The following is a 26,467-nucleotide window of genomic DNA, read 5'->3' on the forward strand; positions in this document are numbered from 1 at the left end:
GCAAAAGGTCTGAAATCCCACTTGTTCATGTTTTGAGTGGTACTGGGCTCTCGCTATACGCACGTCAGGGCCTTGAATCAGGCAGACATGGAAGGTGGTGGTTTTCTTTCAACAGTGCTGTCAGCTAGTAGAGGCTGGTCAGTCATCTCAGGTGAGAAGTACTCAGGGTTCTCACCCGGAGTGTGATCTTACCATCCATGCTTATAGACCATGGGTGTCTGCAGCCCTCAGATGGCACATCTGTCTGATGTTAGAACCCCTCCCCCATGGAGCATCTGAAATGTAGACGTTGGAGCAGACAGGGTGGCCATGCAGTTCCGGCCTCCAGGTTTCCCTGCCCTGTCCCTACCCCATCTTTCCTCATCCTCAGGCGCAGTAACAGCATCTCCAAGTCCCCTGGTCCCAGCTCCCCAAAGGAGCCCCTCCTGCTCAGCCGTGACATCAGCCGCTCCGAATCCCTGCGATGCTCCAGTAGCTGCTCGCAGCAGATCTTCCGGCCATGTGACCTGATCCACGGGGAGGTCCTGGGGAAGGGCTTCTTTGGGCAGGCCATCAAGGTGAGCACAGGTAGTGGCTGCTCTGCCCCTCTGCTCCCTCACTTTCTCGTTACCTAGCCTCCCCTGACGTCCAGCAAGACACCCAGCCTCCCTCCTGGTTGGAGGTGATGGTGTGAGGCCCCGACCCCTGTCCTCACTGAGGGCAGTGTGGCTGCTGACCTGAGCTTGGTGGACCTGGAACCCCGGGTGGGGACCTTGCCTGAGACCTCCCACCTCCAGTCAGTGGGTGTTTTTAGGTGCCCAGAGGCCTCGGTGCTGGGAGTGGCTCCTGCCTCCCTGCTGAACAGTCTCAGGGACTAACCTCTCTCTCTCTCTCTCTCTCTCTCTCTCTCTCTCTTTCCTCCTCCTCCTCCTCCTCTGCTGAGAGCTGGGAGGGGGGGTCAGGTAAGCCATGTGTCTCAGCCTTCGGGGCAGTGGGGCTGAGAGCTCGCTCCTGACCCAGCCAGCTCCCTGGTGCATGTCTGTGGCACTGACCTTCCTGCCCTGAGATTCCTGTTCCCCCACAGAACTGGCGCCTGTGTCAGATGACCAGAGCCCCTGCTTGGCTTGGCAGCGTCCCCTCCTGCCTCCTCCCACACATCCCTTTTCTGGGTTCTCGCCTCTCCTCTGTGCATGCCCAGCTCTCCAGGGAGGAGGTGTGCTCCCCTCTGAGTCCCCTGTGGCCCACGCTGTGTCTTCCGCATATGGACTCTGTCAGTCTGATCCAGCTGATTACTTCAGTGTGTCCTCCAGGGCATGGGACAGTCAGTTGCATAGATTGTTACACTGTTGCCAAGGTCTGCCTCTGGCCTCTACACCAGTAACAGTTGCCCTCCTTTTAGGTGACACACAAAGCCACAGGCAAAGTGATGGTCATGAAGGAGTTAATTCGGTGTGATGAGGAGACACAGAAGACTTTCCTGACTGAGGTAAGGAGGTGAGGGTCGGGCTCAGGTGTCACTGTTGGAAAGAGAAGATCTTAACTAAAAAGTGATTTCAAGAGGAAAGTTAGGGAGTTCCCATTGTGGCTCAGTGGGTTAAGAACCCGATTAGCATTCATGAGGATGTGGGTTCAATTCCTGGCCCTGCTCTGTGGGTTAAGGATCTGGCATTGCCAAAAGCTGCAGCATAGGACACAGATGTGACTCAGATCTGGTATTGCTGTGGTTGTGGTGTAGGCCAGCAGCTGCAGCCTTGATTCATCCCCTAGCCTGGGAACTTCCTTATGCCCCAGGTGCAGCCCTAAAAAGGTAAAAAAAAAAAAAAAAGAAAAGAAAGAAAGAAAGAAAAAAACATGAAAACTTAGTTTGAAGTCACATTTTTAAGGCTGAGCAGAAAAGATCACTATAGGAACATGCCTGCCCCCGTAAATTACAGTGTAATTATTTGTGTAACAAATACTAAAAAAAAAAAAAAAAAAGGAGTTCCTGTCGTGGCGCAGTGGTTAACAAATCCAACTAGGAACCATGAGGTTGCGGGTTCGGTTCAGTCCCTGCCCTTGTTCAGTGGGTTAACGATCTGGCATTGCCGTGAGCTGTGGTGTAGGTTGCAGATGCGGCTCGGATCCCACGTTGCTGTGACTGTGGCGTAGGCTGGCAGCTACAGTGCTGATTGGACCCCTGCCTGGGAACCTCCATATGCCACGGGAGCGGCCCAAGAAATAGCAAAAAGACAAAAAGAAAAAGAAAAAAACAAATACTAAAGACAGCAGGAGCTGGGTACAGGAAGAAGTGGTTCAGAGGAGCTCAGGAGTGTGGGATGATAAATGTGAAAACACCCTTGTACCACAACTCAATGCTATGACTAACTGAGCTCCCTGCTGAGGGAGCCTGGTGCCCTTGAGGGTCCGTATGGTTTTCACTCCCTCTCTCAGTTGCTCCATTGGGTGCTGCCCCCAGGCGTGTTTCACTCATGGGTCCCCTACTTCACAGGATCCCAGATGTAGCTCCTAGAAAGGCAGGATCCCAAGGGTGAGGCCTGGGAGCCCACCCTAGCACATGATAGGAGGTGTGAGACATGGTGGCATATGTCCATCTGACCCCCTGGAGGGAAGAGGTGAGAAGTAAACCACCCACCCTCCTTGGCCTCCCCTCTCACAGGTGAAGGTGATGCGCAGCCTGGACCACCCCAACGTGCTCAAGTTCATCGGTGTGCTGTACAAGGACAAGAAGCTGAACCTGCTGACTGAGTACATCGAGGGGGGCACACTGAAGGACTTTCTGCGCAGCGTGGTGAGCGCTGCACCCCCAAAGTCCTGGACCCTGGGTTGGCTGTCAGTGGGACATCTGTGTCACCACTATCCTGGAGCCATGATGGCCAGGGGCCCACTGCTTTGCATACAAAGGGGCATGCTGGGCGGGGCTGGGCACCAGCAGTGAGGGTTTCCTGGCAGATCATGGTGACCACGGGGCCTGGACCACAAGTGCGATGGCCCAGCAGCCTCTTATGGGCATTCCCCCATCCTGCAGGACCCGTTCCCCTGGCAGCAGAAGGTCAGATTTGCCAAAGGCATCGCCTCTGGAATGGTGAGTCCTGCCAACAAGCCTGGGAGCAGAGCAGGGTATTGGGAGTCAGGGTCAGGAAAGGGGCAGGGATTGCAGGCAGGTACTCCGTCCTGGATAACTTGCATGTGCCAGGCCATTTAGCAGCTATTCACTGAGCTTCTCTCTTTGCCAGTGAAATTGTCCCCAGTTGGCTCTTCCCAGCTCACAACCCTACTCTCAAAGAATTCCATATCTTCTAGGGCACACAGAGGTAGGCAAGGCAAAGTAGAGAAGCAGACTAGCACAGGTGGCTGGGCCCTGCTGTCACAGGGGCATCCAGGGCTCTTGGAGCAAGCAGAGAACATCACCGCCTAGGAAATCAGAGAAGGGGAATTGTCTCCTAGTCAAACCCTGAAGGGATGGGTCAGAACCAGATAAAAGTTCCTCTTGGCAGAGAGGCCCCAAAGCTGGGGTGATGTCAGCAGCCAGGACCTGGGAGGAGAGAGGAGGAAATAGACTGTTTGACCTGGGAAAGCATGATGCCAGTCACAGCGATGGGAATGGTGACAGTTGCTGAGTGCCTTCTCAGGCCAGGCACCAAGCTGAGGGACTAGTACTCAAGATAGCCCTGGTTCCAGATGAGAAGCTGAGGCCAGACAGGGTGGAGCTAGGTGGGCTAGTCAGTCTGACCCCCAGGCCTGATATTTTAATCCCTGCTCATCATGTAGGGTCCATGAAGACTGGGTACATTAAGATCCTTGTGTTTTGGAGTTCCCATTGTAGCTCAGCAGGTTAAGAACCTGACTAGTATCCATGGGATGTAGGTTCAATCCCTGGCCTTGCTTAGTGCATTAAGGACCTGGTGCTGCTGTGAGCTGCAGCATAGGTCACAGATGCAGCTTGCATCCAGTGTTGCTGTGGCTGTGCTTGTGGTTGGCAGCTGCAGCTCCAATTCAACCCCTAACCTGAAAACTTTCATGTGCTGCAGGTGCACCCTAAAAAGCAAAAAAAAAAAAAAAAAAGATCCTTGTATTTTAGGCTAAGGAGTCTGCACTTTATTTAGGAACCCCAAAAGACAAATGTAAAAGATTTTTGAGCAAGAAAGTTGGTAGAGTTGAGAGAACTCAGGGCAGGGGGTCGATGAGGCATTTCAGGTTCCTAAATTACTGTACATCCATGGGGCCAGGAGACCAGGACGCAAGTTCAAGTCTGAATGGACACTGGTTGGCAGTGAGGGAACAGGGATATGGGGTTGGGGGAAACTGGGGAGTCTTGAAGTGCCTAGAAGAATGGTGGTGGCGTCTACCAGAAAGAGGGGGAGGTTGGCAGTGATGGTCCGGAAACAGGTTTGAGAAGAGCTGGGATAGGTGTCTGCCGAGGCTGCAATGGGGTGGTTAGTGGGGGTCAGCCGTGAAGAGAAGGTGGCTTTGAGAAGGGCTGACACTAGGGAGGCTGGAAGGAGAAGGAGGTCAGCCCAGGAGAGGTGTGGGCAGCCTCCGGGTAGGGAACGACATGCAGGCCCGGAAGAGCAACTCCAGGAGCCCAGGAGGTGGAAGCAGTGCTGCAGGGCTGGGGAGGGGCGGTGGCTGGGGAAGGAAAAGGGACAAAGTGGCTCCAGTGTGACAAGAGCCAGAAGTGGAGGCCTGGAGCTGGGGAACAGCAAATAAACACTTGGGTAAGAAGGGGAGAGGCTGAAGTGTCGACAGAGAGTGAGGAGGGTGCTGAGTTCCTGGGGAGAGGGCTGTCAGGAGCACAGAGCCTGCTGGTCCACGGGCAGGTCATTTCCTCTTCCACAGCAGAATCCAGGGCTGCTGAAGCCAAGACTGGGGTGAGGCTAAGGGGTGTGAAGGGGTCAGGAGCAGTGCACCCAGGTAGCCTGAGTCTAAGTGAAGTGGGTCGAGGGGATGAGGGCACACAAGGGCCAGGGCCCAATGGAGTTGGAGACTTCAGGACAGAGCAGCTACTGAGTTGGGACAGGAGATGGCAGTAGAGAGAGAGGAAGCCCAGGCAGCCTTTGGCTTTCTGTTGGCCCTAGGACACGGGCGTGACAGCGGGAGGACTCTGGAGTCCAAGTTAGGTTCTGAAGCTGGGTAGTGACAGCCTGGGAGGAGAGTGGGTTCTGTGGCCTGCAGAAGTCAGCATCTGATTGACTTACTGGCTGTTGACCTCAGCTTGTGCTTCTGTTTCAGGCCTATTTACATTCCATGTGCATCATCCACCGGGACCTGAACTCACACAACTGCCTCATCAAGCTGGTATGTCCCACCACTCTGGGCCACTTCCCTGTCACTAGGGAAGCTAACTGTCCCCTCCTGCCTTTTTTTTTTTTTTTTTTTCCCCGCACCCACAACATACGGGAGTTCCAGGCTAGGGGTCCAATCAGAGGTATAGTTGCTACAGCCATAGCAACACCAGATCTGAGCCACATCTTCAACCTACACTACAGCTCACAGCAACGCCAGATCCTTAACCCACTGAGCGAGGCCAGGATACCAGTTGGGTAGCGCATGGATACTAGTTGGGTTCGTTACCACTGAGCCACAATGGGAACTCCTCCTGTCCTGCTCTAGACCAGAAGTATGGCCAGGGCTCCTTCTTGCCCTTCTTGCTGCCTCCCATGCCCTCCTCTGTCTTCTGGGGGCCCCCCTGACACATACAGTAAAGTCTGCTTCCTCCCAAAGGCAGCCTTTGAAATCCTTCAGTCACAAGGGACTTCAGAAGTTCCTTAGCTGTATGTTGTCCCTTTTCCTGGTCTTCCCCTGCGGTAGTAAAAGCCACTGAGGACTCCGATTACAGCTGTGACACCTGAATCCTCAAGGCCACAGAGCTAATAAATTTCCAGTCACTTCCTCCTACTGGCCAGTCAGTCCTGGCTATTATAAGTTACTCCTCCTGTTGCCTTACAGTGCGGCTTCCTGGGTGTCCACTCACTGGCCCTGACTGTGCCCTCTGGACTCACACCAAACAATCTTAATCCCTTTTCCACATGACTGCCTTGTAGCTATTTGAAGAGCTTATCTCCCCCACATCCCCCCACTGAATGCCTCCACCTCATCTTTCCCTGTCTTATCCTGGTTCTAGCCATGGCCTTAAATCTTTCTGGGAACAAGGCAGGATGAGAAAAAATCAAAACAAAAGAAATCCTCTGTCCTGCCTCCAAGTTCCTCCTTCCAGGTCCCAGAGCCTTACCCGTCCCAGCTCCAGGGCCTCTGCTGTGCACCCCTGGGTCTGGGGATCTGCCATGTGGAGAGAGCAGACGGTGAGAAAACCAATGCTGAGCCCCATCTGCCAGGGGCAAGCATTTGCTGAGACTACCCCTTGCTACACTCCTTTTCTCCCCTTCTCAGTGGCTTCTCTTGAGAATGTCCCCACCAAGTCCTGACCTGGCCCTTGTCCTCCCAGGACAAGACTGTGGTGGTGGCTGACTTTGGGCTGTCACGGCTCATAGTGGAGGAGCGGAAGAAGCCCTCAGTCGAGAAGGCCGCCACCAAGAAACGTACCTTACGCAAGAGTGACCGCAAGAAGCGCTACACGGTAGTGGGAAACCCCTACTGGATGGCCCCTGAGATGCTGAACGGTGAGTTCTGATGCCCTGGAGGGGAGGTGGGACCACATCCTGCTGTAGAGCCCTGGGGGCCCCAGGGGAGGCCTGTGAAGTGTAGGACCAGGTACCCAGAGCTGAGAGCTGGGTGGTTTTTATCCCTTGCTAGACCAGACCTCATAAAGGCCTTCCTCCCTGAGCTCAGGCCTGCGAGTTGGCCGGTGCCCCATCCTGGGCCTGCAGTGAAGTCTGACCATGGTGCCTCCGGGTAGCAGAGAGCTCAGGCTACTTACTGTACTTTCTCCTGGCTTCATGCTGAGAAGTGAAGTGCGGTGCCTCCAGTGTATGATTCTCAAACCAGCTAGAGGTGCTGGCTGAGATTCTTGAACCTCCCCAGTCAGTGAGGCCTCAGAAATGGTCCCATTACAACCCTTTCTGGAGTCTGCAGCCCAGAGAAGTTCAAGGGTTTGCCCAGGAACACACAGCTGGCAGCAGCAGATTTCAAATGAACCCTGTCCAGTTCTCACTCACTCTCCCATGAAGTTTCATCCTGAGCGGTATTGTTGTGTAAGATCTGTCCTGGGCAGCCTTTGGGGCACCTCCTCAGAACCTGTTCTAGGCCTGGTGTTGGCCGTGGCCTGGCTTGGCTCTAGAATCAATGCAGAGCGGATAAGGAACCAAACCTGACAGCCTGCTGTCCTGTGTTCATTCCTCAAGGAAAGAGCTATGATGAGACGGTGGATGTCTTCTCTTTTGGGATCGTGCTCTGTGAGGTGAGCTCAGCCCCCCTCCCCCCGCCAGAACTGGGGCTCCTCCACCTCAGGCTTAGTCACATGCTATAATATCAACACAGGCAGAGGATTATACAGTTTATCACAGATCTATTGACACAATTGTGTCTCATTGATCCCATAAGAAGGATTGGACGGAATTTTCTCATGTTAGGAAATTGAGGCAGGGAAGGGGGCAGAGGCTTGCTGTCTGTCACACGGCCAGGAAGGGGCAGGTGGGACTCGGAGCTCCACCAGGAAGGGCAGGAGGTTGGTCTGGCAACTGTTTGTCCAGCTCTTGGGCCAGAGGCAGCCTTTCCCTCTGTGCCTCCCTGCCCCAGGCCCTGGGGATGCCCCCAACCTCAGCCCAACAAGGAAAATTAGCCATTCCAAGAAGTGCCAGCCTATCAGGCACAGCACTAGGCATTGAGAGGGGCCTGGTGCCCCTCTCACTGGAGAGATTCATGCCATCGGGAGCTTAGCTCAGTATGTCTTGAAGCACTCAGTCAACTGAGCACACGTGATCAAAGGCTTCTGTACTTCCCACAAAGCGGTAGGGGGTATAAGAGACAAGGGACAGTTGGAATAATGAAAGAAGGTTTTTAAAGTATTTTCTCTAACAGATCAGTTGATCATCTACTACTTACAAAGCAATGGGCTGGCACCAAAGGGTTTCAGATGTGAATCAGACCCAGCACCTCACTTCTCAGGGCCTGAACTCTAGCAGGAAACACAGACAGAAGGGGACACAGCAGGGCAGGGTGGGGTGTGTGGAAGCTGCCCCCCCCACCTCAGATGCCAGTTTAGAACATTGTGCTTCTGCTGCAGTGAGGCCTCTTCCACACTCTCCTCAGTAACCAGGCTCTCAGTCAAGAGACAAGTCTGCAACAAGTCTGCATTAGCAAGATTTGGAGAGATGGGGGTGGGGAGCAGCTTTCCAGCATCAGGTTTTACCTTGACCTTCTTTTTTTTTGGGGGGGGGGCCACACCCGTGGCATGTGGAAGTTCCCAGGCGAGGGGTCGAATCAGAGCTGTAGCTGCTGGTCACAGCCACAGCAGTGCGGAATCCGAGCCACATTTGCGACCTGTGCCTCAGCTCATGGCAATGCCAGATCCTTAACCTAGGCCAGGGATCAAACAGGCATTCTCATGGATATTAGTTGGGTTCATTATTACTGAGCCATTATGGGAAGTCCACCTCCCTCTTCTGACAATTGTTCCAGTCCTGTCCCTCCCTCTTGTCTGTGGCTGCACCATCCATAATCCATTCCTGACCCCCTTGTTCTCACCTGCAGATCATTGGGCAGGTGTATGCAGATCCTGATTGCCTGCCCCGAACACTGGACTTTGGCCTCAACGTGAAGCTTTTCTGGGAGAAGTTTGTTCCCACAGACTGCCCCCCGGCCTTCTTCCCCCTGGCTGCCATCTGCTGCAAACTGGAGCCCGAGAGCAGGTTGGAATCTGCTCCTTTCCCCCAACTTGCACAATCCTGGGGTGCTCAGCCTGGCCTTCAGCATCTATAAGCCCTTCCTAGGCACAGGGCTGGGCCTTGAGCCCAAGGATATAGCTATTGGTCACCTGACCACTCCGACAGACCGGTTAGGGGAAGGGAGACAAGGGCATTGTAGTAAGTTTCCTGGATGAAGCCCAGAGATAGCCATTAAAAGTAATTTTAACAGAAGGAAATTCACCCAAACATATACAGTGCTAATAGAATAAGTGTCTTCATGTTTCCATATTTCCATGTCCAAACACACACTTTTTTTATATAGTTATAATCTCTCAAATAGAGAAAAAGTTTTTGCTTTTTTTTTTTTTTTAAAAGGCCGCACTCATGGCATATGGAGGTTCCCAGGCTAGGGGTCGAATGGGAGCTACAGCTGCTGACCTACACCATAGCCATAGCAACGCCAGATCCTTAACCTACTGAGTGAGGCCAGGGACGGAACCGGCAACCTCGTGGTTCCTAGTCGTATTTGTTTCTGCTGCACCGCAATGGGGAACTCCTCAAATAGAGAAAAGTTTTATATTTTGCTCTGCATTTCATTATTGCTCAATCTTCCAGATTATTGCTTTTGTTGGCTACATGAAATTCAGGTAGGAAACTGTATGAACATATACCTAATGTAAATGTTTGGGTGTTTCCCGTTTCTTCTTACAATAGGTATTACTACAGTGAACATCCTTATGCATTTAGCCAATTTTTTCCTTTAGAGAAATCTTTTGTTTTGTTTTGTTTTGTTTTGCTTTTTAGGGCCACACCCACGGCATAGGAGATTCCCAGGCTAGGGGTGGAATCTGAGCTACAGCTGCCGGCCTACACCACAGCCACAGCCACGTCAGATCTGAGTGTTAGATCTGGAACTCTGAGAAATCTTTTTAATATTCCCTTTATTCTTCTTAGGTTGTAGCCTTCATTATCACCAAAGTTCAAGTTTGTGCATTAGGAAACTAAAATATTTGTGTTTCTGCTATCAAAAATTCTTTCTTTAAAAAAATACAAATTCAGGGAGTTCCTGTTGTGGTGCAGTGGAAACAAATCTGACTAGGAACCATGAGGTTTCAGGTTCGATCCCTGGCCTCGCCCAGTAGGTTAAGGATCCGGCGTTGGCGTGAGCTGGGGTATAGGCCAGCAGCTGTAGCTCTGATTTGACCCCTAGCCTGGGAACCTCCATATGCTGTGAGTGTGGCCCTAAAAACCAAAAAAAGAAAAAAAAAATTGGAGAGTTCCTATGGTGGTAAAGCGGGTTACGAACACAGCTAGTATCCATGAGGATGCGGGTTCAATCCCTGGCCTCACTCAGTGGGTTAAGGATCTGGTGCTGCCCTGAGCTATGGTATAGGTCACAGATGTGGCTCTGATCCTGTGTTGCTGTGGCTGTGGTATAGGCTGGCAACTGTAGCTCCAATTCGACCCCTGGTCTGAGAAGTTACATATGCCAGAGGTATAGCCCTAAAAAGAAAAAGAAAAAAAAAAAAGCAAAACATTACCAAAATATATAGCACAGGAAGTATGCATTTTCTAAAATCTCCTAGCTAGCATGCTACTCAACACTCTCCCCAGTGCTAACCCCCAAGATAACCAGTTGGCTTACATCCTATATTTTTTAAATGATTTCCAAAGGCCCACTTTAGACTTGGGATTTGCTGGTGGGAGGCTCTGTACCTTTTTTCTTCGTAGGCCAAAGGACCGAAAATCCTTCAGTAATGCTAGAGCAAGAGCATAAGGAGAAAATGTGAAGCTCCACAGAATCTGTTGGCTAATATCCCTTCTCAGTCATTATCAAGGTCTGTCAATTCATTCAAACAATGCTGCCACATGCCTACCATGTGCCAGGAGCATGTTCACAAGCACTGGGATGCAGCAGTGAACAAAACCAAGGCACTTGCTCTGTGGGGACTCACGTTCTAACAAGGGGAAGTGGTAAACTGTAGATACGACAGACTCTGTTGAACATGTTGAAGAAGGAGTTCAGCCGGGGAAAGAGGACTGTTTAGGGTGCAAGTTATAACTTTAAATATGGTGATCAGAGGAGGCTTCACTGAAAAGGTGACAAGATGTTTAAGCAAAAACAAGGAGGAGGCAGGGGAGTGAGCCTGAGATGCCGGGTTTCAGGGTGCTAGGAGCCAGGCATTCACTTCTACTTCCAGAAGAGCTGCTGAGTCTAGGCAGATCTGTGATGTGGAAATAGTCTGAGGACTAGAAAGGATCTTAAGGGGGCACTTAGTCCACTCCCACCTGTGATGATTGCATTGTCTCCAAGACCTGGGAGTGGTTTTTTTTCTCCAAGACTTTCCTTTCTGATCTGCCCTCTCCCAGTGTTATTATCCACCATTTTTACAGCAACCCATGCAGTTCTATTACCCCTAATTCCTACAGAGGTACAAAGTTAAGGGCTTGCCCAAGGTCACAAAACTAGGAAAGGGTTGAGCCACAGGCCTGGGTGCCTTCTATGCTATCCCACTGCCCTGCCCACATCTCACCTGTCTCCACTCCTTTTCTTTCTAGACCCGCATTCTCAAAACTGGAGGACTCCTTTGAGGCCCTCTCCCTGTACCTGGGGGAGTTGGGCATCCCGCTGCCAGCCGAGCTGGAGGAACTAGACCATACTGTGAGCCTGCAGTACGGCCTGATCCGGGACTCGCCCCCCTAGCCCTGGCCGAGCCCCCTGCGGGGGGGCGTCCACAGCCACCACTGCCCCCTCTTCGCCCAGCCCTGCCATGGGCGGGGCCATCCGGGCGTCTCGTGGATTGGCAGCTTGTTTAGAAGCAGAACAAGCCATTCTACTACCTCCCTAGGAGGCGAGCGGGCCCAGCACCAGGGAAACACATCTCCGCATGTTCTGAGGCCTGGTTATCGTCTGTAAATCCAACACTCGCCTGAAAGCTGTGAAGAAGAAAAAAACGAAAAAAATAAGCCTGGTCATGTGCCAGGAGGAATCTGTTACTCATGACCACTCGGGAACTCCCCAGCAGTGGATTCAGGGAGCTCTTGCTTACACTAATCAGCGCGACCTGGGCCTGCTGGGCAGGATCCCAGGTGAACCTGCATGGGCCCTGAGGCCTCCGGTCCAGCTGGGAGCAGGAGGACCTCATGTGGAAGCATGGAGGAGAGAGAGCGCAATGCAAGGACGTAAAGCAACAGTGGTGCTACCCCCTCCCACGCCACGTCCCGCCTCCCCTGGGACAAGGCTGAGGGCAGAGGTCTGAGAGCCCCTCAGTTAGTGTGTGGTGGATCTGGCCAGGAGTTGTGGGAAGGGCTGGTTTCTGTCGCCTCCCAGGCTCACGGGGAACAGCAGACTATGATGCTGAGCCTGGCTGGGAACTTCTAGGCACATCTTTTCTGCCTCCAAGCAAGCAGTCAGCCACACATGCAGAAAGGGAAGAGGCCCTGCCCTCTAGAAAGCCCTAGTGTCTTGGCTTTTGTCACACCCTGGTGGGCACTCCAGCCAGGTGCCTGAGACATTTGGCTCTGCGGGTTCGGGAGGACAGTGTGGCTCATCTGGGGCGGATGTGGGAATCTCAGCAATCTCCTGGCCCTGTCCACACCGCTGCTCACCCCTCCATGTCTCATCCAGGCAGCACCTTGGGGGGTAGAGGTGGTGGTAGAGCCCCAGAGTGGAGGTGCTGGGGGAGACAGCTCCCATGCTGGGCTCTTTGGCTTCTACCTCCCTTGTTGGCTGGCCCAGCTCCTCGGCTGCTGTCCTCAGCCTGCTGAGCCACAGCTGCAGGTGCCAGAAAGTCCTGGGGGCACCCTCCACCCTGACTTCCAGAGCTGGGGGGTCTTCACCACAAATAGATTTGCTGCCTCCTAAGTGTGACCTTGCACCATATTTAACAAGTTAGGAATGGGTTCGGGGTATTACTGCAGTGTGTGGTGGTTGTATTGGGGTGGGGGGAGGAGGTGGGTGGGAGTGATCCGGGAGAACGGTTGCTGTTAAAACGATCGTGTTGTTTATGTTTTATCTGTGGGGTGATATGTGAAATACTGTACATAGGCCTGATGAGTTGTGGGATTAGAATGTCATCTCTGGCCAGTTTTCTTGCTGTATAGACCATACTTAGGTGTAGAGTGTGCAAGCTTGCTGTAGCATTGAGCCCTGGGCTCCCAGCAGCAGCGAGGTCAGCATCGTGTGGCCAGTTGTGCCTCAGTGTCCCCAGCAAACGTGGGTGGGAGTGGTGGACCCAAGCTGGGCCACTGAGCAGACCAAATAAATTAAGCAGTTAACATAACTGACAATACGGAGAGTGATAAAGTGACCTGCAAGAGTTCCCGCTGTGGCACAATGGCTGGAGTCCTGGTACTCAGGTTCAGTCCCTGGGCCAGCACAGTGGGTTAAGGATCCCATCCCCGGCCCAGAACTCCATATGCCTGGCTCAGGGAGATGCATGTGGAGGGTGTGCTGGCCTCTCTGTTCCTGAGTTCCTGTGTTCCCTAGTTCTGATCCCCCTCCTTATGTAGACACCAGCCTGCCTGGAGAATAGGCACATCCCACCTGAGGAAGCGCAGGCCTCACAGCAGATCTGACTTCCACCTCCTGGCCAAGTCATTTCTTCAAGGCTGTACACTCCTGTAATATTCATGCACGCCCACAGCCAGGAGGTCCTGCAGGGCTGGGCCACCCTCACAATGCGAAGAAATGCGTGCAAGCCACCCCACCTGTCTTGTTTCCCTGCAAGTGCTCAAGAGAAGACCTGTTTCTTCTTGCTTCTGCAGATGGACCTGTCAGGGAGGGGTAACAGCTGGGCAATGACGTGATCTGGCTGGTGGGTCCTGGGTACAATATACATCCACTTACCCAAAGGTGATTTCTCCCAAAGCTGAGTCCACCTACATGGCTAGGATCTGATTCCTGGGAAAATGGATACTCTAGGGTGCCCCTTGCTTGAAGATCTATAGAACATTGTCTGGGTGTGGGCAGAGGTCACCCTGGGTAATTCCAGGAGGCTGAGAACTTGTTGTGAAATCTCTGCTAAAAGCCCAGCAAACTCCCACCTGTAGCTTCTGCTGGGGCCCCAGGAGTTGTGACTGCAGGCATCTTGGCCCAGAGCTGCTCCAGGGAGCCACCCCTTCTGCACCCCCATCCCGCCCCTCCAGCCGCAGCAGCACCACCCACCACCTCACCTCCAGACCCTGCCAAGGGCTGCCTGGATTTCATTTTAACTACCTCTAACTCAGAAAGAACACTGAGGAGGAGAGGACTTGCAGTGATCAGCCACCCTTTGGGATGCCGCACACCCATCTTTCCTGCAACCTGAAAGATTCCTGGTGATGATGACCAAGCGTGGAGGCTGCAGTTACCAACTGTTCTGCTACTGTCCCTCCCAGGTATAGGGCCAGGGTGAAGGAGAGAGAGCAAGAGCTTGCCATACAGGTGTTAACAAGGTAACCAAAAACTTCCCAACTTTTGGAAGGAGTATCCTGGTACCTCACAAAGACTTGACAGTATGGAGTCTTTTTTTTTTTTTTTTTTTTTTTTTTTCTTTAAATGTATTTGTGTAAGTCAAATGCAGAGCAGTTTCCTGCACTTTATACGCAGGTGTCAGACGAGGTATATAAAACATGTACATGGAGAAATGCTTTCATAGAAAAGTAGAAATCAGTAATATTCTTTTCTGCATCACTACCACCAGGGGACCCCCCTGAATCCCAGGTCCCCTCAGCAAATCACTCCCAGGAATAGCCTGCGGAAGAGGCTGAGCCCCACCACCCCCTCCACATAGGGCAGAGGAAGGGCTCTGAGAAGGAAGCGCTGTGGGCAGGGAGCACTGCGGAGGCCTCCAAGTATGGCAGCCAGGCTCGGAGGCCCTGCTGAGCTGAGGCACAATGGGCAGGCACCTAAAGGAACGTTACTCTCCTCTGGGCCCTGCCAGTAGCTTCCTCTGTGACCCTGAGCATCACTTCTCCCTCTGGCCCCTCTACCCCAAAGGCTTGAGGAACCCTAAGCTTCTTTCCAATGGTTCCATGATTGCTTTACAATCTACTGCCCCATGGGAAGGCTCTGGCCTAGAGGCCACAGAGTCACCTGCAGGCTCGGGCCAGGGCAGGGCAAGCCATGAGCACTCTATCACCCAGCTCCCAGTGGGGCAGAGTTAACCTCTGAGAAGCAGTCCACAAGGCCCCACCCATGTGTCATCCCCGCAGGTCAGCTGGCTGTCTTCTTAACACCTGAAGAATGAAGACAGGTCACTGTCCACCCTGAAGAGGGACTGGATGGGGCACCCAGGGTCCACTTGGGTCCTATGGCCTGAGGCAGCTGTAGATCCTTCTCTCCCCTCTTCCTAAGTGGAATGTTCAGTGTGAGTCTTCCCCTCCTTTCCTTTCGAAACAGGAAGAGTCCCTGGGCCAGAGCATGGCCCACGGTAGTCAAGGCACATCACTGCCAGCAGCCCCCACCTAGATCCTGTATTCAACCACAGTTCTGACTTTCGTACAGCCTCATTTGCGTTTCTCACAGGTCAGTAGGGAATTGCATCCCAAATATTTAAAAAACTAAATATATTCTTTAAATGCCGCCTCTCGACCTACTTGACCTGAACTATGAATAACAGTGTGCGCCACCCAAGCCCACAGAAGACAAATGGGGAGGCAGAGGCTGAGGCCATCTTGGACAGTAAAGCACAGAGGAGCTGGGAGGAGCTCCCTATCCATCCCTGGTTTGGTTTGGGGCCACAGGAAGACCCTGTCAGCAGCACTGCTGTGGGGGCCACCATCATCTCCAATGCCCTGGCAAAATCCTGCTCCAAGGGATGCATAAAGAGCACTGGTGCAACCCTCCCCAGCCTCACCCTCAGCCCACAGTGCCACCTGCTTCTGTCTTAGGATTCCCCAAAAACAAACCAAAAAAAGTGGGGGGTTTTAACCACAACAAAAAATGTAGATCCTCCCAACTCTAGGAGGGTTAGCAGTCCTGCACCAGTGTCTGCATGGGCTCCTGCCCGTCGTAGGGAGCTCAGGCGCCTGGGGTGCCCGCCTGGCCCATGAGGGGGGCACTGCCCTCCTGAAGGTCCACTGGAGTCTGGCTGGTGTGGACCACGACAGTCTTCTCATCCACGATCTCACAGGTGGGGTTGGTGAAGGCAGACAAGGGCAGGGTGATTCGCTGCATCTCCCTCTCACACGCTTTCTGCTTGTGCTGCTCTTTCAGGTCCTTGCCCCTGGCAGGAGAAGGAAGCATTCAGGCTGTGCCTCCTACACGGCTCTGCTCATGGGGTAGCATCATGAGGCCCGGCAGGGGCAGACCTTGGTCACAGTCAGTCAGTGGCTCGAGTCCTAGATTTCTCTTCTACCAACAGAGCCCCTACACCTCTACTCTCTGCTTCTTCATCTATAAAATGGGGGTGACAGTACCATGAACCTCACAGATATCATTGAGGAAAGAAACTTTTTTTTTTTTTTGGTCTTTTTAGGGCCGCACCTGCAGCATATGGAGGTTCCCAGGCTTGGGGTCCAATCGGAGCTGTAGCCACCCGCCTACACCACAGCCACGCAACACCAGATCCAAGCTGCGTCTGTGACCTACACCACAGTTCATGGCAATGCCAGATCCTTAACCCACTGATGGAGGCCAGGGATTGAACCTGCAACTTCATGGTTCCTAGTCGGATTTGTTTCGGCTGCACCATGATGGGAACTCCAAAAGAGACTCTTAAAGCAACAGAGAGCTCTGCTTTTTTAGCCCAAGGTGCCAGAGAACGATCTCAGCCCTCATCTTGTCCAGAAAACTGACCTGACCATGCTGTTCTGAGGGGTCATTTTAAAGTCCTGGAAGGTGTGAGCCCTGGCTAGAAACAGGGACCATCCCCAAGGCATGCAGGAAGCTGTAAAAAGGACTCAGGGCTGCTCAGGTCAAGGGGAAAGAATGTGACAATGTCATCAGACCCTGAGTTTTCACATGCTTCCCGATACTCATGGTGCTCAGTGATCCAATCAGGCCTTGGTGTTGCCCCATTTCACTCACGTCAAGTGCTCACTGGAGGACTTTATGTGCGTTATTTCACTTGATTCTCAGCTGAACCCTAACAGTTAGACCTTATCATTCATTTTACAGATGAGGAAATAAACCCAGAGAAGTTGAACTCTCCCAATGACATAGCAGGCTCAAATCCAAGTCTACTGGACTCTGGCTGGTGCTCAGAGAAGTTCTGACCTGATCAGGGACACCCCAAAGTAATGATGAGGTGGGACTCACACACCCAGTCTCCTGGCTGCAAATATCCAGTCTTCCCCACCAGATCTAGCCACCCTCACGGGTTGGGGTGAGTGCCTAGCATGCTGCATACCAGAACCAGCCCTTGGCACCCAGGATCCAGGTCAGTATCTGACACAAAAACTAGACACATGGGCTCAGCTATCAGGGAATATCTTCCCAGAAGGAACCCACCCCAAAGAGGCCTTGAAACAAGCAGCTGATAGATAACTTGGTGCAACAACACAGGCCTGCTTTAAACCACCCCAGGGAGATGGATGAGATCAGACAGATCACACAGCTGTCATCACGTGAGATGCAAAGGCAAAAGTCTCCAGAGAAAGGAAAGAACACTGAGAAAACAGCAGGGCTGGAGGGGGAAGTGCCTCAGAACTGTCTTTAAATCAACCAATTCTCTGTACATGTACCAGATCTGCCTTGGCTGTGTGACATTTGGCCTGGGGGAGCCTTGGTTTCCTCATCTGTAAAATGGGAGTAAAATCTGCCTCCAAATAACGAATGTGAAAGCATTTCAAAAAGAGTGGAGCTGCTGTAAAACTCAAGGAGGGAGGCTATTATGATTTGCCCTGAATATGACTTGACTCACCAAGAGACATTATCTTAATCTGGATTCCCAAGGAAACCCTCCTACTGACCAGCCAAGGTAAGTACTGTTTATGTGACCGCAGTCACTCCCCTCCTCTCTGGGCCTTAATTTCATCACCTGTAAAACAGGGAGTTGGACTTGATAACCTCCAGGGCTCCTAACATTTTGAAAGATCCCACACATATGACATGTGCTCTGCTGACATCCTGTTTCTCGCTGCAAGGTCACAGAAGGCGAACCTGTGAGCTCATTTCCCTGAGTCACACTGGGTGACTGAGTTTCTCAATGTGCAAGCCTGCAGCTCTTTGCCTGTCCTTCTCACCAACTCCCCCAGCAGAACACCCAGAGGGGCTGAGGGGAGCCATAGGGACAGGGCTGTCTGGACCAAGTATATCCCCACTCACGGCCCAGGGTTCACTCTCCCTGCAGGTTCTGCTCATTAGTGCCAGCTGCTGCCATGTGGAAGAAAACACTTATCCCCTAGGAAAACAAAAAGCTGGATACTTCAAACCTGCTCATGTAAGGAGAAACTTGGAAGGCCTGGGTTTAATTTTACTAAAAGAGCTCCCAAGCCAGCAGACCAAAAGGCCATTTTCAAAAGAAGCAGAGTAAGCCAGTCTTCTGCCAAGGCCTGAGTTTCAAAATCTAAGTGGAAACTCATACTTCCTTAGGACTTCCTAAGGTGCCAGGAAATGGCCTTCCCAGCATCCAGCATGAGAAGAGCTACCTGTGCACGGACTGGATGCCATGCACTTTACACACGTACCATCTTTGTTTAATTTCCACCCAACTTTGCAATACTGAAAATATCCACATTTTATAGATGATGAAACTGAGGCCTTGGAGTCTGACTCCAAAGCCTTGCTTTCCTCAGCCACCTCCTTCACCAAGCATCTGGCTGTGGTCAGCTGAGCTGTTGATAATGATCAGGCTGCATCCTACATAAGTCTTTGCAGGGAGAGAAATCAATTCGAGTTAATGAGGCAGAGCTGGGCTGGAAAAGCAGCCAAGAGTAAATAAAGGAAGCAGGTGCTGGACTCATCTTGATGAAGGTCTCTTCCATTTAGAAATCTCAAAACATCCAACCCCATATACTTCCTGTTAATAGTGCCTGTGAGTCTTAGAGATTTGGTGGCTGCCTGCCTCCTTCTGAGGCCTGAGAGAGGCCACCAGGCCTGCCACGCTGACCATCAGGCTGCTCAGCTCCTTCTCACCACCTTGGAGGGGGAAGAGGGAAGGAGGGGAGGCGGCCAGGCTGTTGTCTGACAGCCAAGAAAGAACAAAAGACTTATGACTCAGCTCCTCTCCTAAGTGGGTGGGGTGGTATTGACTTACAGTTTTTCCCTTGCCTTTTTATCAGAAAATAAATGCTCCCTCCGGAGCGAGCACAGGCAGTGCAGGGCAGAGGCAGGGAGCTGCAAACTGGCCACCTAAACTTCTTGCCTAGACAACCAGGACAAAGACCCCGCCCTCACTTGCTGCCCTTCCTCCCCTGAGAGGAAGCCGGTACCTGCCTGCCTCTCCTGGCTCAGGGAAAGCGCTATGCCATTTGCTTCATGGCCTTTGGCTGGACTCACTGCTTGCAATAATTCTAACCCTGACTGCTCCCGGGCCAGGACTGGGAGCTGGGCTGGCCAGAGAGAGCAGGTGTGGATGACAGGGCTGAAGAAGGCACTGGAGAGTTCCCTCAGGCAATAGGGGTTTCATCAAATTATTATGTAACTCTGAGCCACTGCTCTTTTCCCAGTCAGAAGCAGTGCTAAGCTGCGCTGCTGCTCAGGACCAGCTTCTCCAGGCACTTAAGGTTATCAACACCAACAGTATGCCCAAACTATGCTAATTTCATCCTCACAACAAACATGTAGCATCCATTAGGATCTCTGTTCCAGAGAAGGGAGGGCAGATGCAGAGAGGTTCAACAACCATTTATTCAAGCCAATGGCAGATCTTGGATCTGCCAGTAGGTAATACTGTCTTTTTAGGAAACACCAGAGCTGGGAAGATCACAGCTAACCTCATGCCCCTACACTATTTTACAGATGAGAAATCAGAGGAGGCAAATGTGACCTTGTCCAGGGTCACACCCAGAATTGGTGGCAGTTCCAGAACTAGATCCTGGTGCTTTTGACTTCCAAACCCACCTTTTTGAAAGTTTTTACTACTGTCCTTTGCAAATCCAAAGCAAACTGGCAGGAAGCTCCGGAGCATTACTGGACTTCTGGGAGAGTCTAGCAACCGTTAGACACACTCTATTGGCCATGTAGCTCAGACATGGCACTTAACTCCTCTAGGTCTCAGCTCCTTGATGTAAAACGGTGTAAAAGTGATCCTTTTGATGTGGTTATGAAGCTTGGGAGTAATCCTCAGGGAAGGGCATTCAGTGGGGCCTCACTTACTGTGAAAAATTACAATAAAAGTTGGCTGCTATTAGTGGTTATTTAACCTGACTGGTGTTCTCCTGTTTACATGTAATACTTAAAATAATCTGGGGGTGGGTATGGGTGTGTGCAGAGGGGTGACACAGCCCCAATGAACAGACAAGAAACTGAGGTGCAGACAAGTGGCAAGACCTGTGTTCAACAGTGCTTTCCAGGACACTCTGACTTTGGGGAGTGATAGGAGCTGAGAATTTGCCTCTAGCCCACATGTGGTTTCCTGTTGTACAGTCTGTGCTCAGAGCACTTTTGCTGAGGAAAGGAGTGGTCCGGTGGTTAGTGACGGGGAGTCTGGTGACTTGGTGCCTCGCCCTGAGTTTACAGGAAAGTAAATACGAGACATCAGAGCAGACCAGTGACAGCCGAAAGGAGCAAATCTAAGAGAAAAAGGCTTGGCTTCCTCATTGGGCATGAGAAACTGAGCCAAATTAGGGATGTTTAGCAGTCAGTTCAAGCACCTGGAGGCCTGGACACTGTCACAAGATTGGAGGAGAGCCAACTGCTATCTAGTGGCTGAGGAAGGAGGAAACGTTTCAGGGGCTAAATTCGGCCAACACAGTTTGGGGCTGATTATGAATTGTAGCCAGGGCCTCCTCATCATTTCCTCTAACCCTGAAATGAACAAGCAGGTGCCCCTGGACCTGCCACATCAACCATCCCACTGAGGGCAGCAACTTTGCACTGGGAGTCAGGAGACCTTCTTGGGTCAATATTCCTCCTCTCTGAACCTGTGCTTCCTGAGTCATAGATCAGAGACCTGGAGGGTGCTAGCACAATACCCACATCTTACAGAAAAGGAAAACAGCTATAGTGTACTGACCACTTACAATGGGTTAGACAGTCACATGCCTCAGCTACAACAGTGCCCTAGAGAAGGAAACGGGCAACTTGCCCAAAGTCACACACATCACTAGTTGGTGGCAGAGCTAAGACTTAGCTCCACCAAATGCTAGGTGTGTGACCACAAGCAAAGTACATATCTTCTCTTGCCTCTGTTTCCTAATCTGCAAACTGGGGATAATAACAGCATTTACCTCATAAGGTGATATTGTGTGAACTGAGTTAAAGCAGTGCCTGGCCTCTGGTAAATGTTCATTATTGCTGCTATTGTTATTATTATTCCTACCCAATACTTCTCCTTTTCCATCTGGAAAATGAGAAGGTGGACAACATCACTCTAAGGACACCTTAGGTTTATTTAATGCTGGGTGACCCACTGGGGCTGTGGGCTCAAATGTGGTCCTCACCACTGGAAAATGCAGGCCACCACATCACTTTCCTGATAGGAAGCCTTCCCAGAAAAGAAATATCACAGATACTCAAGACTGGTTCTTCCCAAGATCTCCCAGAGTCAGCTAGTGCTATAAAAATGAACACAACCATGGCCTGTCATCATGCACCCATAATTGGCTTTGAGAGCCCTTTCCACATGGTATATCGGGGGACTTCTCAAAATAAGCATTCCTCCTCCTGCTGTCCCAGCGTGAGTTTCCCAGGTAGCCTCTCTGGCTCTCTCATGTGTGGTAAGGAGTAGCAAAGAGGCTCCCTGTCCTCTAAATCTCTTCCTTCCTCCTGTCCTAGAGGAGATCCCACTGCTTATGGCTCAGGACATTCAAGCCCCAACTGCAAAAGCTGTGGCTAGAAAACTTTTGTAGTAGCAGAATTTTATAACTCACAGAAAGAATTCAATTTCTGGGTCCCTGCAATGAGAGCCCAGCCTGATTTCTGTAGGACCACTCACTTCCACACCAGGCACATTGGCTTAGGTAGCAGAGAATGTGGTATCAAAAGAGCTGAGTCTGAATCCAGCCACTCCCAGACAGTGTGACCTTGAGCAAATCACCACCTTTCTGGTGAAGGCCTGCTTACTTGCAAAACAGGCAACAAGAACCCCTACCTCACAGGGCTTTTGGGTGAGGAAAGGCACCAAAGAAAAGGGTTTGTCCAAGGTCACCTGGTAAAGAGTAGAACCAAACTTCTACATCTTGAGCTGGTTTTCCTCCTGCAACACCTAACTTCCTTTGTGGGTAAGAATGCCACAAAGAAGTCTCATTTGACTTTGTGTACCTGCTTCTCCTCATCTCAGAGGTCCCAGAAGAGAAGCTACTGACCTTTTGTAGGTGTAACCGAGGACAATGCCAGCTCCAATGGCAATGATGATCACCATCATGGTAATGCCCAGCACGGAGCCTGCCAAGGACAGGACACAAGGTCCCATTAGCTCCACCCCAGAAAAATCAGCAAATATTTCTCCATGAATTCTACAAGGACAGGGGTGAGCAATCCTACCCAGGGTTCCCAGGTCCTTTTTCTCCTTGGAGTTCACCCGCACCCGCTGGCTGATCCCAATCACTGGCTGCACAGCTGCCACCTCGCTCCGGGCGGGCAGGGCATTGGCAGGGGCAAACACCTGCACCTCCTCTCCTCCTGGCACTTCAGACGCCTCTTCAGTTTCTGTTGTGAAGGTTGGCAGGCCCTGGGAATTGGTCTCTGGGGGTAAAATGGGAAAGAGCTCTCATCATAGAGTGGCCTGAATTTGAGGCAGAGACGAAGGGGCCCACCTTAGAATCAAGGCCTCAGGGGGAAGACCAGGCCTAAGGGCTGCACCATAGCTGAGACAAGGCAAAAGTGAGGGGAAGGCTATGAGAAAGGGCATCTCCTGCCTCCCCGTCTTCATGTGTTCATATCCTTGCCATCTTCTCCAGGTCCCCCCTCTATACAAGGAAACAATCCACGACTCCTCTGAGCAGCTCACACTGTTGAGCCCACGCTCTGCAGCAGTCCCTACGTTATATGCTTACATATCGCATTCAACCCTACTGTCTTGCTGCCCCAGGAGCCACAAGCCTGCACTGCGTAGTCTAAGAAACTTGGGTTGAAATCCGGATCCTGCCGCTACCTTTGGTAAATCGAGGAAATTCTCTGAGTCTCATATCCCCCAGACTTCTTCCTCCCGGGGTGGGGTGAGGTGGAGGGGTGCTGTGAGCCCAGCACACAGCACACGCTCCAAAAAAACTGTCGGTAAACGCCGCGAGGTTCGCTAAGGACAGGGGACCCGGGACGTACTCTCCCAGGGTCCCCTAGGCTGCGCAGGGAGCCTGGAGCTGGGCCGATGGGAGGGGCCTCCCCTCCCTTGGTTGTTTACGAGACACTCGCTGAGGATGAGCTCATACCGGGCGGCGGCGCCGGCCAATGGGCTGTGGGCCCCGCGGCCTGGAGACAGCCCTGGCCAATCGGGCGGCGCGGGGCGGGGCGGGGCCTGCCGGCGTCCCGCTGCTGCACGTGCGCCGCGGCCGCTCCCCGGCCCCTTTGGGCGCTGGGTTTCGGGCTGGTACCTGGGCAGCGCAGGTCCTCGCAAAGCCGTTTCTCGGGAGCTCCGGCCTCGCCGCTGACATAGCACCAGGGCCCGCGCGGATCCTGGTCCGGGTTCCGGCAGTAGCTGTGGTTGCCCGGGCCTGAGAGAGGAGAGGAGACGCCATGGGCCGGGGCCGGAACGCGGCCGCCGCCCGCCTGTCGCCCGGGGCGGGCACTCACCCGACTCTGGGTCAGATGCCAGGCCGCTCTGCGCGTCCAGCCAGTTGAGGCAGTGGAGGCCCGGCGAGGGGGAGAGCTGGTCAGCCTGGTACAGGTGGCCGTTGTCCCAGAAGCAGCCTGTGAGGAAGAGGAGCCCCCGAACACAGTTGGGCAGGGGAGCGCGGGCCCACCCTGCCTGGGAAATCCTGCCCTCAGGTGGAAAACCCCGCCTGCCTCGCAGAGGATCTGTGAGGCCGGAAAGAGAAGGGAGAGGGCAAGAAGAGCCCCCAGCCGGCGCCCTGCCCCCAGCGCTCAGTGTTAGTTTTTTTCTTTCTTAATTTCTTTCCTTTAAAAAAAAAAAAAAAACTGTAAGACTGAAAACACTGCACAGGTGCACAGGGTTGTTGCTCTGGAACTTGTGGCCACTTTGGAGGAGGGTGCGGGGGAGCCCTGGGTTCAGGTCCCTCTGTGGAGACGGTCGGTGGGCGACCAGATCCGAAATTCATCCCTGTGTTGTCACTCTATGTTACATAAACTCTGGTGTTCCCTTCTCTGCGGATATGGCCACACTGCCACAGGCCAACACTCCTTCCCAAGAGAATTCTACAAAAGCTTTGATTCAGTAACGCAAGAGAGAGCCTCAAACGGAGGGAACCTGCCTTTTCGCTGCCTGGATGTGACTCCAAACTCCCACCCTCAGCGGGAGAGCCGAGGAAGGGGCCGGGGAAGGAGAACCTGTGCTCTGGTGACACTGCAAAGCCCCAGAAAAGAACAGGATTTAGGAGTAAGGGGGGATGAACGCTCAAGTTCCATCCAGTCATGAGCCACAGGCAAGGAAAAGCAAAGTAGCTACTTGCCTTTGTTCTTAATGGCAAAGATGGAGCTGCAAGCTCCTGGCAGGGAAAGGAGAAAGGGAAAAAAACAAAACAAAAAAAGCTTTCATGGGACAACCGGAACCTGCTAAAATCTCCCTTTCCTGTCATCATCCTTCCTGCTTGGGAAATAGAGAGCTTTACCCTTTCCGCTTCGTTAAGTTGCTGCAGAAGGAAAAGATTGTAATCTTACCTCCAGATCCATAGGCTTCTGCCAGGAGCATGTTGCTGACAAGGATTGTTTGCACGCAGGCCAACAGCATCCTCACTTCCTTCGTCCTGCAGGTGATTGACCAACCAGGGTCCAGCTAGGGTCCCCTTGGTGGCGGCTCTTCCTCTGGTTCCCAGCCTTGCAGTCAGACCTGCCCTTGTTATGCTCTTCTGGTAAACAGCTTCTCTTTAGAACTGGGAGCTTCCCAGCTAGCTTGCTGCTGCGAGAGGTATTTTTTTTTTTTTTTTTTTTTTTTCTTTCTGGCTGAAAGGCGCCCCCTGGGTCCTAAGCTTCCTATACCAGGCTCATCACTCTACCCTGAGTCAAGAGAGGAACTCAGCCAAGTGAAGAGGCAAAGAAGTTCAGGTTGCTTAGTGGTTCAGCTTGAGACCTGCAGCGGCTGCATCCCCAGGGCCTTTCCTCTCTTCTGTTTCCGTTTGTGTGAGTATAGAAAGAATAGTTTTGTCAAGACACTTCACTGGGGGGCAGGAGGTTTGGAATTACAGTAACCACTTAGGGAGAACATGTCAGCTACACAACCAGGAGGAACTCAAGACTACGGAGAGGGGCACAAATAAGGGCATCCAGGTGGAAGTAGCTCTTTATACCTACCCTTGAGAAAGAAAAAGGGCTTTTGAGATTTATACATATTCATAAACATTGATTTTTTTTTTAAACAGCCAGGGTCAGATCAGTCATATTCCTTTGCTTATATTTGGGGTGTCATATATAGTACGAATATGAGGGGGGTCTCTTTAGTTGAAAATACATATGCCAATGCTGGGATATCTGCTTAGCTATATTTAAGAGTGCCTTTTCAGGCCTGAATTCATATAGAGGAATTAAGTAAAATACTTGCTTTTCCCACCCCACCCTGTGGGAAATCCATTTGCAGCAATTTATATCCATCATTAACAACCCCCCTCCCCATCCGTATGCCTGAGCCCTTTTGGAGTTAGGCAGAACAGCCCTTTTCCTGTTTGGCTGACAGTTCCAGTTCCCAGGCAGCCTCAGTAAACTGAGAGATGGAGCAGAGTGATTCGCCAAGACTACCTTGTGACTCAGGCAAATCTCAAAATAGAAATGGGAGACTGTTTCCATCTGAGGGCTTGCATCTTGCGGGTAGTAATTTAGGGAGGAGGAAAAAAGACTTCATTATTTCAAAAGTTTCAAAAGTTTTATCAGGGAAGAAGGTTAATGCCAAGACAACTAATCTGAAGTGAATTTGCATTCACTACAGTCAGATTTCAGACATGGAAATGATGGACAGAGATGCATTTAGTTTACTCTTTGAAGAAGTTTGCTGACAATATTTGATTCCTTCTATCTACTACATAAGACATGTTGCTTTGTTTTTGCACTTACTTTCCTGTCTCTCTACACAAGCTTTCAATCCTCTGACACCTGACTTTGTCCTCCACTGGGAATTACACCACCAAGTCTGTGAATTTACACACACACACACACACACACACACACACACAAGCCAATGTTTTAGAATTTAATAATTCTAACATAATATTCAGGAGTCTTTTTAAAAAAACAATTCTTATTTATTTTACAAAAATTTTAAGAATGTACTATAGGTGTTCCCATTGTGGCTCAGTGGTAACGAACCTGACTAGTATCCATGAGGATGTGGGTTCAATCCCTGGCTCCACTCAGTGGGTTAAGGATCCAGCATTGCCATGAGCTGTGGTGTAGGTGGCAAATGCAGCTGGATCCCAAGTTGCTGTGGCTGATTTGACCACTAGCCTGGGAACTTCCATATGCCGAGGGTGCAGCCCTAAAAAGACAAAAAAAAAAAAAA

The 26,467-nt window shown here is 51.7% G+C and overlaps 2 protein-coding genes and 2 long non-coding RNA genes across 13 annotated transcripts in view; 3 read left to right on the plus strand and 1 right to left on the minus strand.

Annotated features, from left to right (window-relative positions):
* LIMK2 (LIM domain kinase 2) overlaps nucleotides 1-13,070 on the plus strand; it is a 62,038-nt gene extending 48,968 nt beyond the window's left edge. For 6 of the 7 annotated variants that reach the window (XM_084993845.1, XM_084993849.1, XM_005670864.4 and 3 more), the window contains 9 exons: nucleotides 371-557; nucleotides 1,379-1,465; nucleotides 2,636-2,767; nucleotides 3,005-3,061; nucleotides 5,209-5,274; nucleotides 6,422-6,596; nucleotides 7,278-7,333; nucleotides 8,626-8,783; nucleotides 11,340-13,070. In XM_084993845.1, the coding sequence (XP_084849971.1) occupies nucleotides 371-557; nucleotides 1,379-1,465; nucleotides 2,636-2,767; nucleotides 3,005-3,061; nucleotides 5,209-5,274; nucleotides 6,422-6,596; nucleotides 7,278-7,333; nucleotides 8,626-8,783; nucleotides 11,340-11,484 (1,063 nt within the window). In that variant the 3' untranslated portion in view covers nucleotides 11,485-13,070. Of the gene's footprint in view, nucleotides 1-370; nucleotides 558-1,378; nucleotides 1,466-2,635; nucleotides 2,768-3,004; nucleotides 3,062-5,208; nucleotides 5,275-6,100; nucleotides 6,247-6,421; nucleotides 6,597-7,277; nucleotides 7,334-8,625; nucleotides 8,784-11,339 lie in introns of those variants that run through there. The other variant, XM_084993846.1, reaches the window with a different exon arrangement.
* Nucleotides 13,071-14,287: 1,217 nt separating this feature from the next.
* On the plus strand, nucleotides 14,288-20,073 carry LOC146396646 (uncharacterized). The gene is made up of 2 exons (XR_014825971.1): nucleotides 14,288-17,683; nucleotides 19,666-20,073. It is a non-coding gene; the product is annotated as an uncharacterized LOC146396646 (long non-coding RNA).
* PIK3IP1 (phosphoinositide-3-kinase interacting protein 1) lies at nucleotides 14,346-24,853 on the minus strand. Of its 2 annotated transcripts, none has more exons than XM_001926534.5 (6): nucleotides 24,640-24,853; nucleotides 23,596-23,712; nucleotides 23,397-23,516; nucleotides 22,351-22,551; nucleotides 22,173-22,251; nucleotides 14,346-15,988 (listed from the first exon to the last, which is right to left on the minus strand). In XM_001926534.5, the coding sequence occupies exons 1-6, from the start codon at nucleotides 24,707-24,709 to the stop codon at nucleotides 15,784-15,786; spliced, it is 792 nt and encodes a 263-aa protein (XP_001926569.1). In that variant the 5' UTR covers nucleotides 24,710-24,853; the 3' UTR covers nucleotides 14,346-15,783. The 2 variants fall into 2 exon arrangements, with proteins under 2 accessions (XP_001926569.1, XP_084849983.1); XM_084993857.1 differs by lacking the exon at nucleotides 14,346-15,988 and adding an exon at nucleotides 19,537-20,021.
* LOC146396647 (uncharacterized) overlaps nucleotides 23,313-26,467 on the plus strand; it is a 35,562-nt gene continuing 32,407 nt past the window's right edge. For all 3 annotated transcript variants that reach the window (XR_014825970.1, XR_014825968.1, XR_014825969.1), the window contains exon 1: nucleotides 23,313-25,098. This is a non-coding gene — a long non-coding RNA (uncharacterized LOC146396647). The remainder of the gene's footprint in view (nucleotides 25,099-26,467) is intronic.

The sequence above is a fragment of the Sus scrofa genome, chromosome 14 (assembly GCF_054392235.1).
Source record: "Sus scrofa isolate SSC_HxYL_T2T_F1_AM1 chromosome 14, Sscrofa_HxYL_maternal_Yorkshire_Landrace_v2.0, whole genome shotgun sequence".
NCBI lineage: Eukaryota > Metazoa > Chordata > Mammalia > Artiodactyla > Suidae > Sus > Sus scrofa.

What these genes read in the sequence shown, in the direction of transcription:
- PIK3IP1 (XM_001926534.5), bottom strand. Translation starts at nt 24,709, where the DNA reads ATGCTGTTGGCCTGCGTGCAAACAATCCTTGTCAGCAACATGCTCCTG. An exon ending in GGCATCTGACCCAGAGTCGG is followed by an intron (nt 23,517 to 23,595) that starts GTGAGTGCCCGC and finishes CTCCTCTCTCAG; the next exon opens with GCCCGGGCAACCACAGCTAC. An exon ending in CGAGGACCTGCGCTGCCCAG is followed by an intron (nt 22,552 to 23,396) that starts GTACCAGCCCGA and finishes TTTTACCCCCAG; the next exon opens with AGACCAATTCCCAGGGCCTG.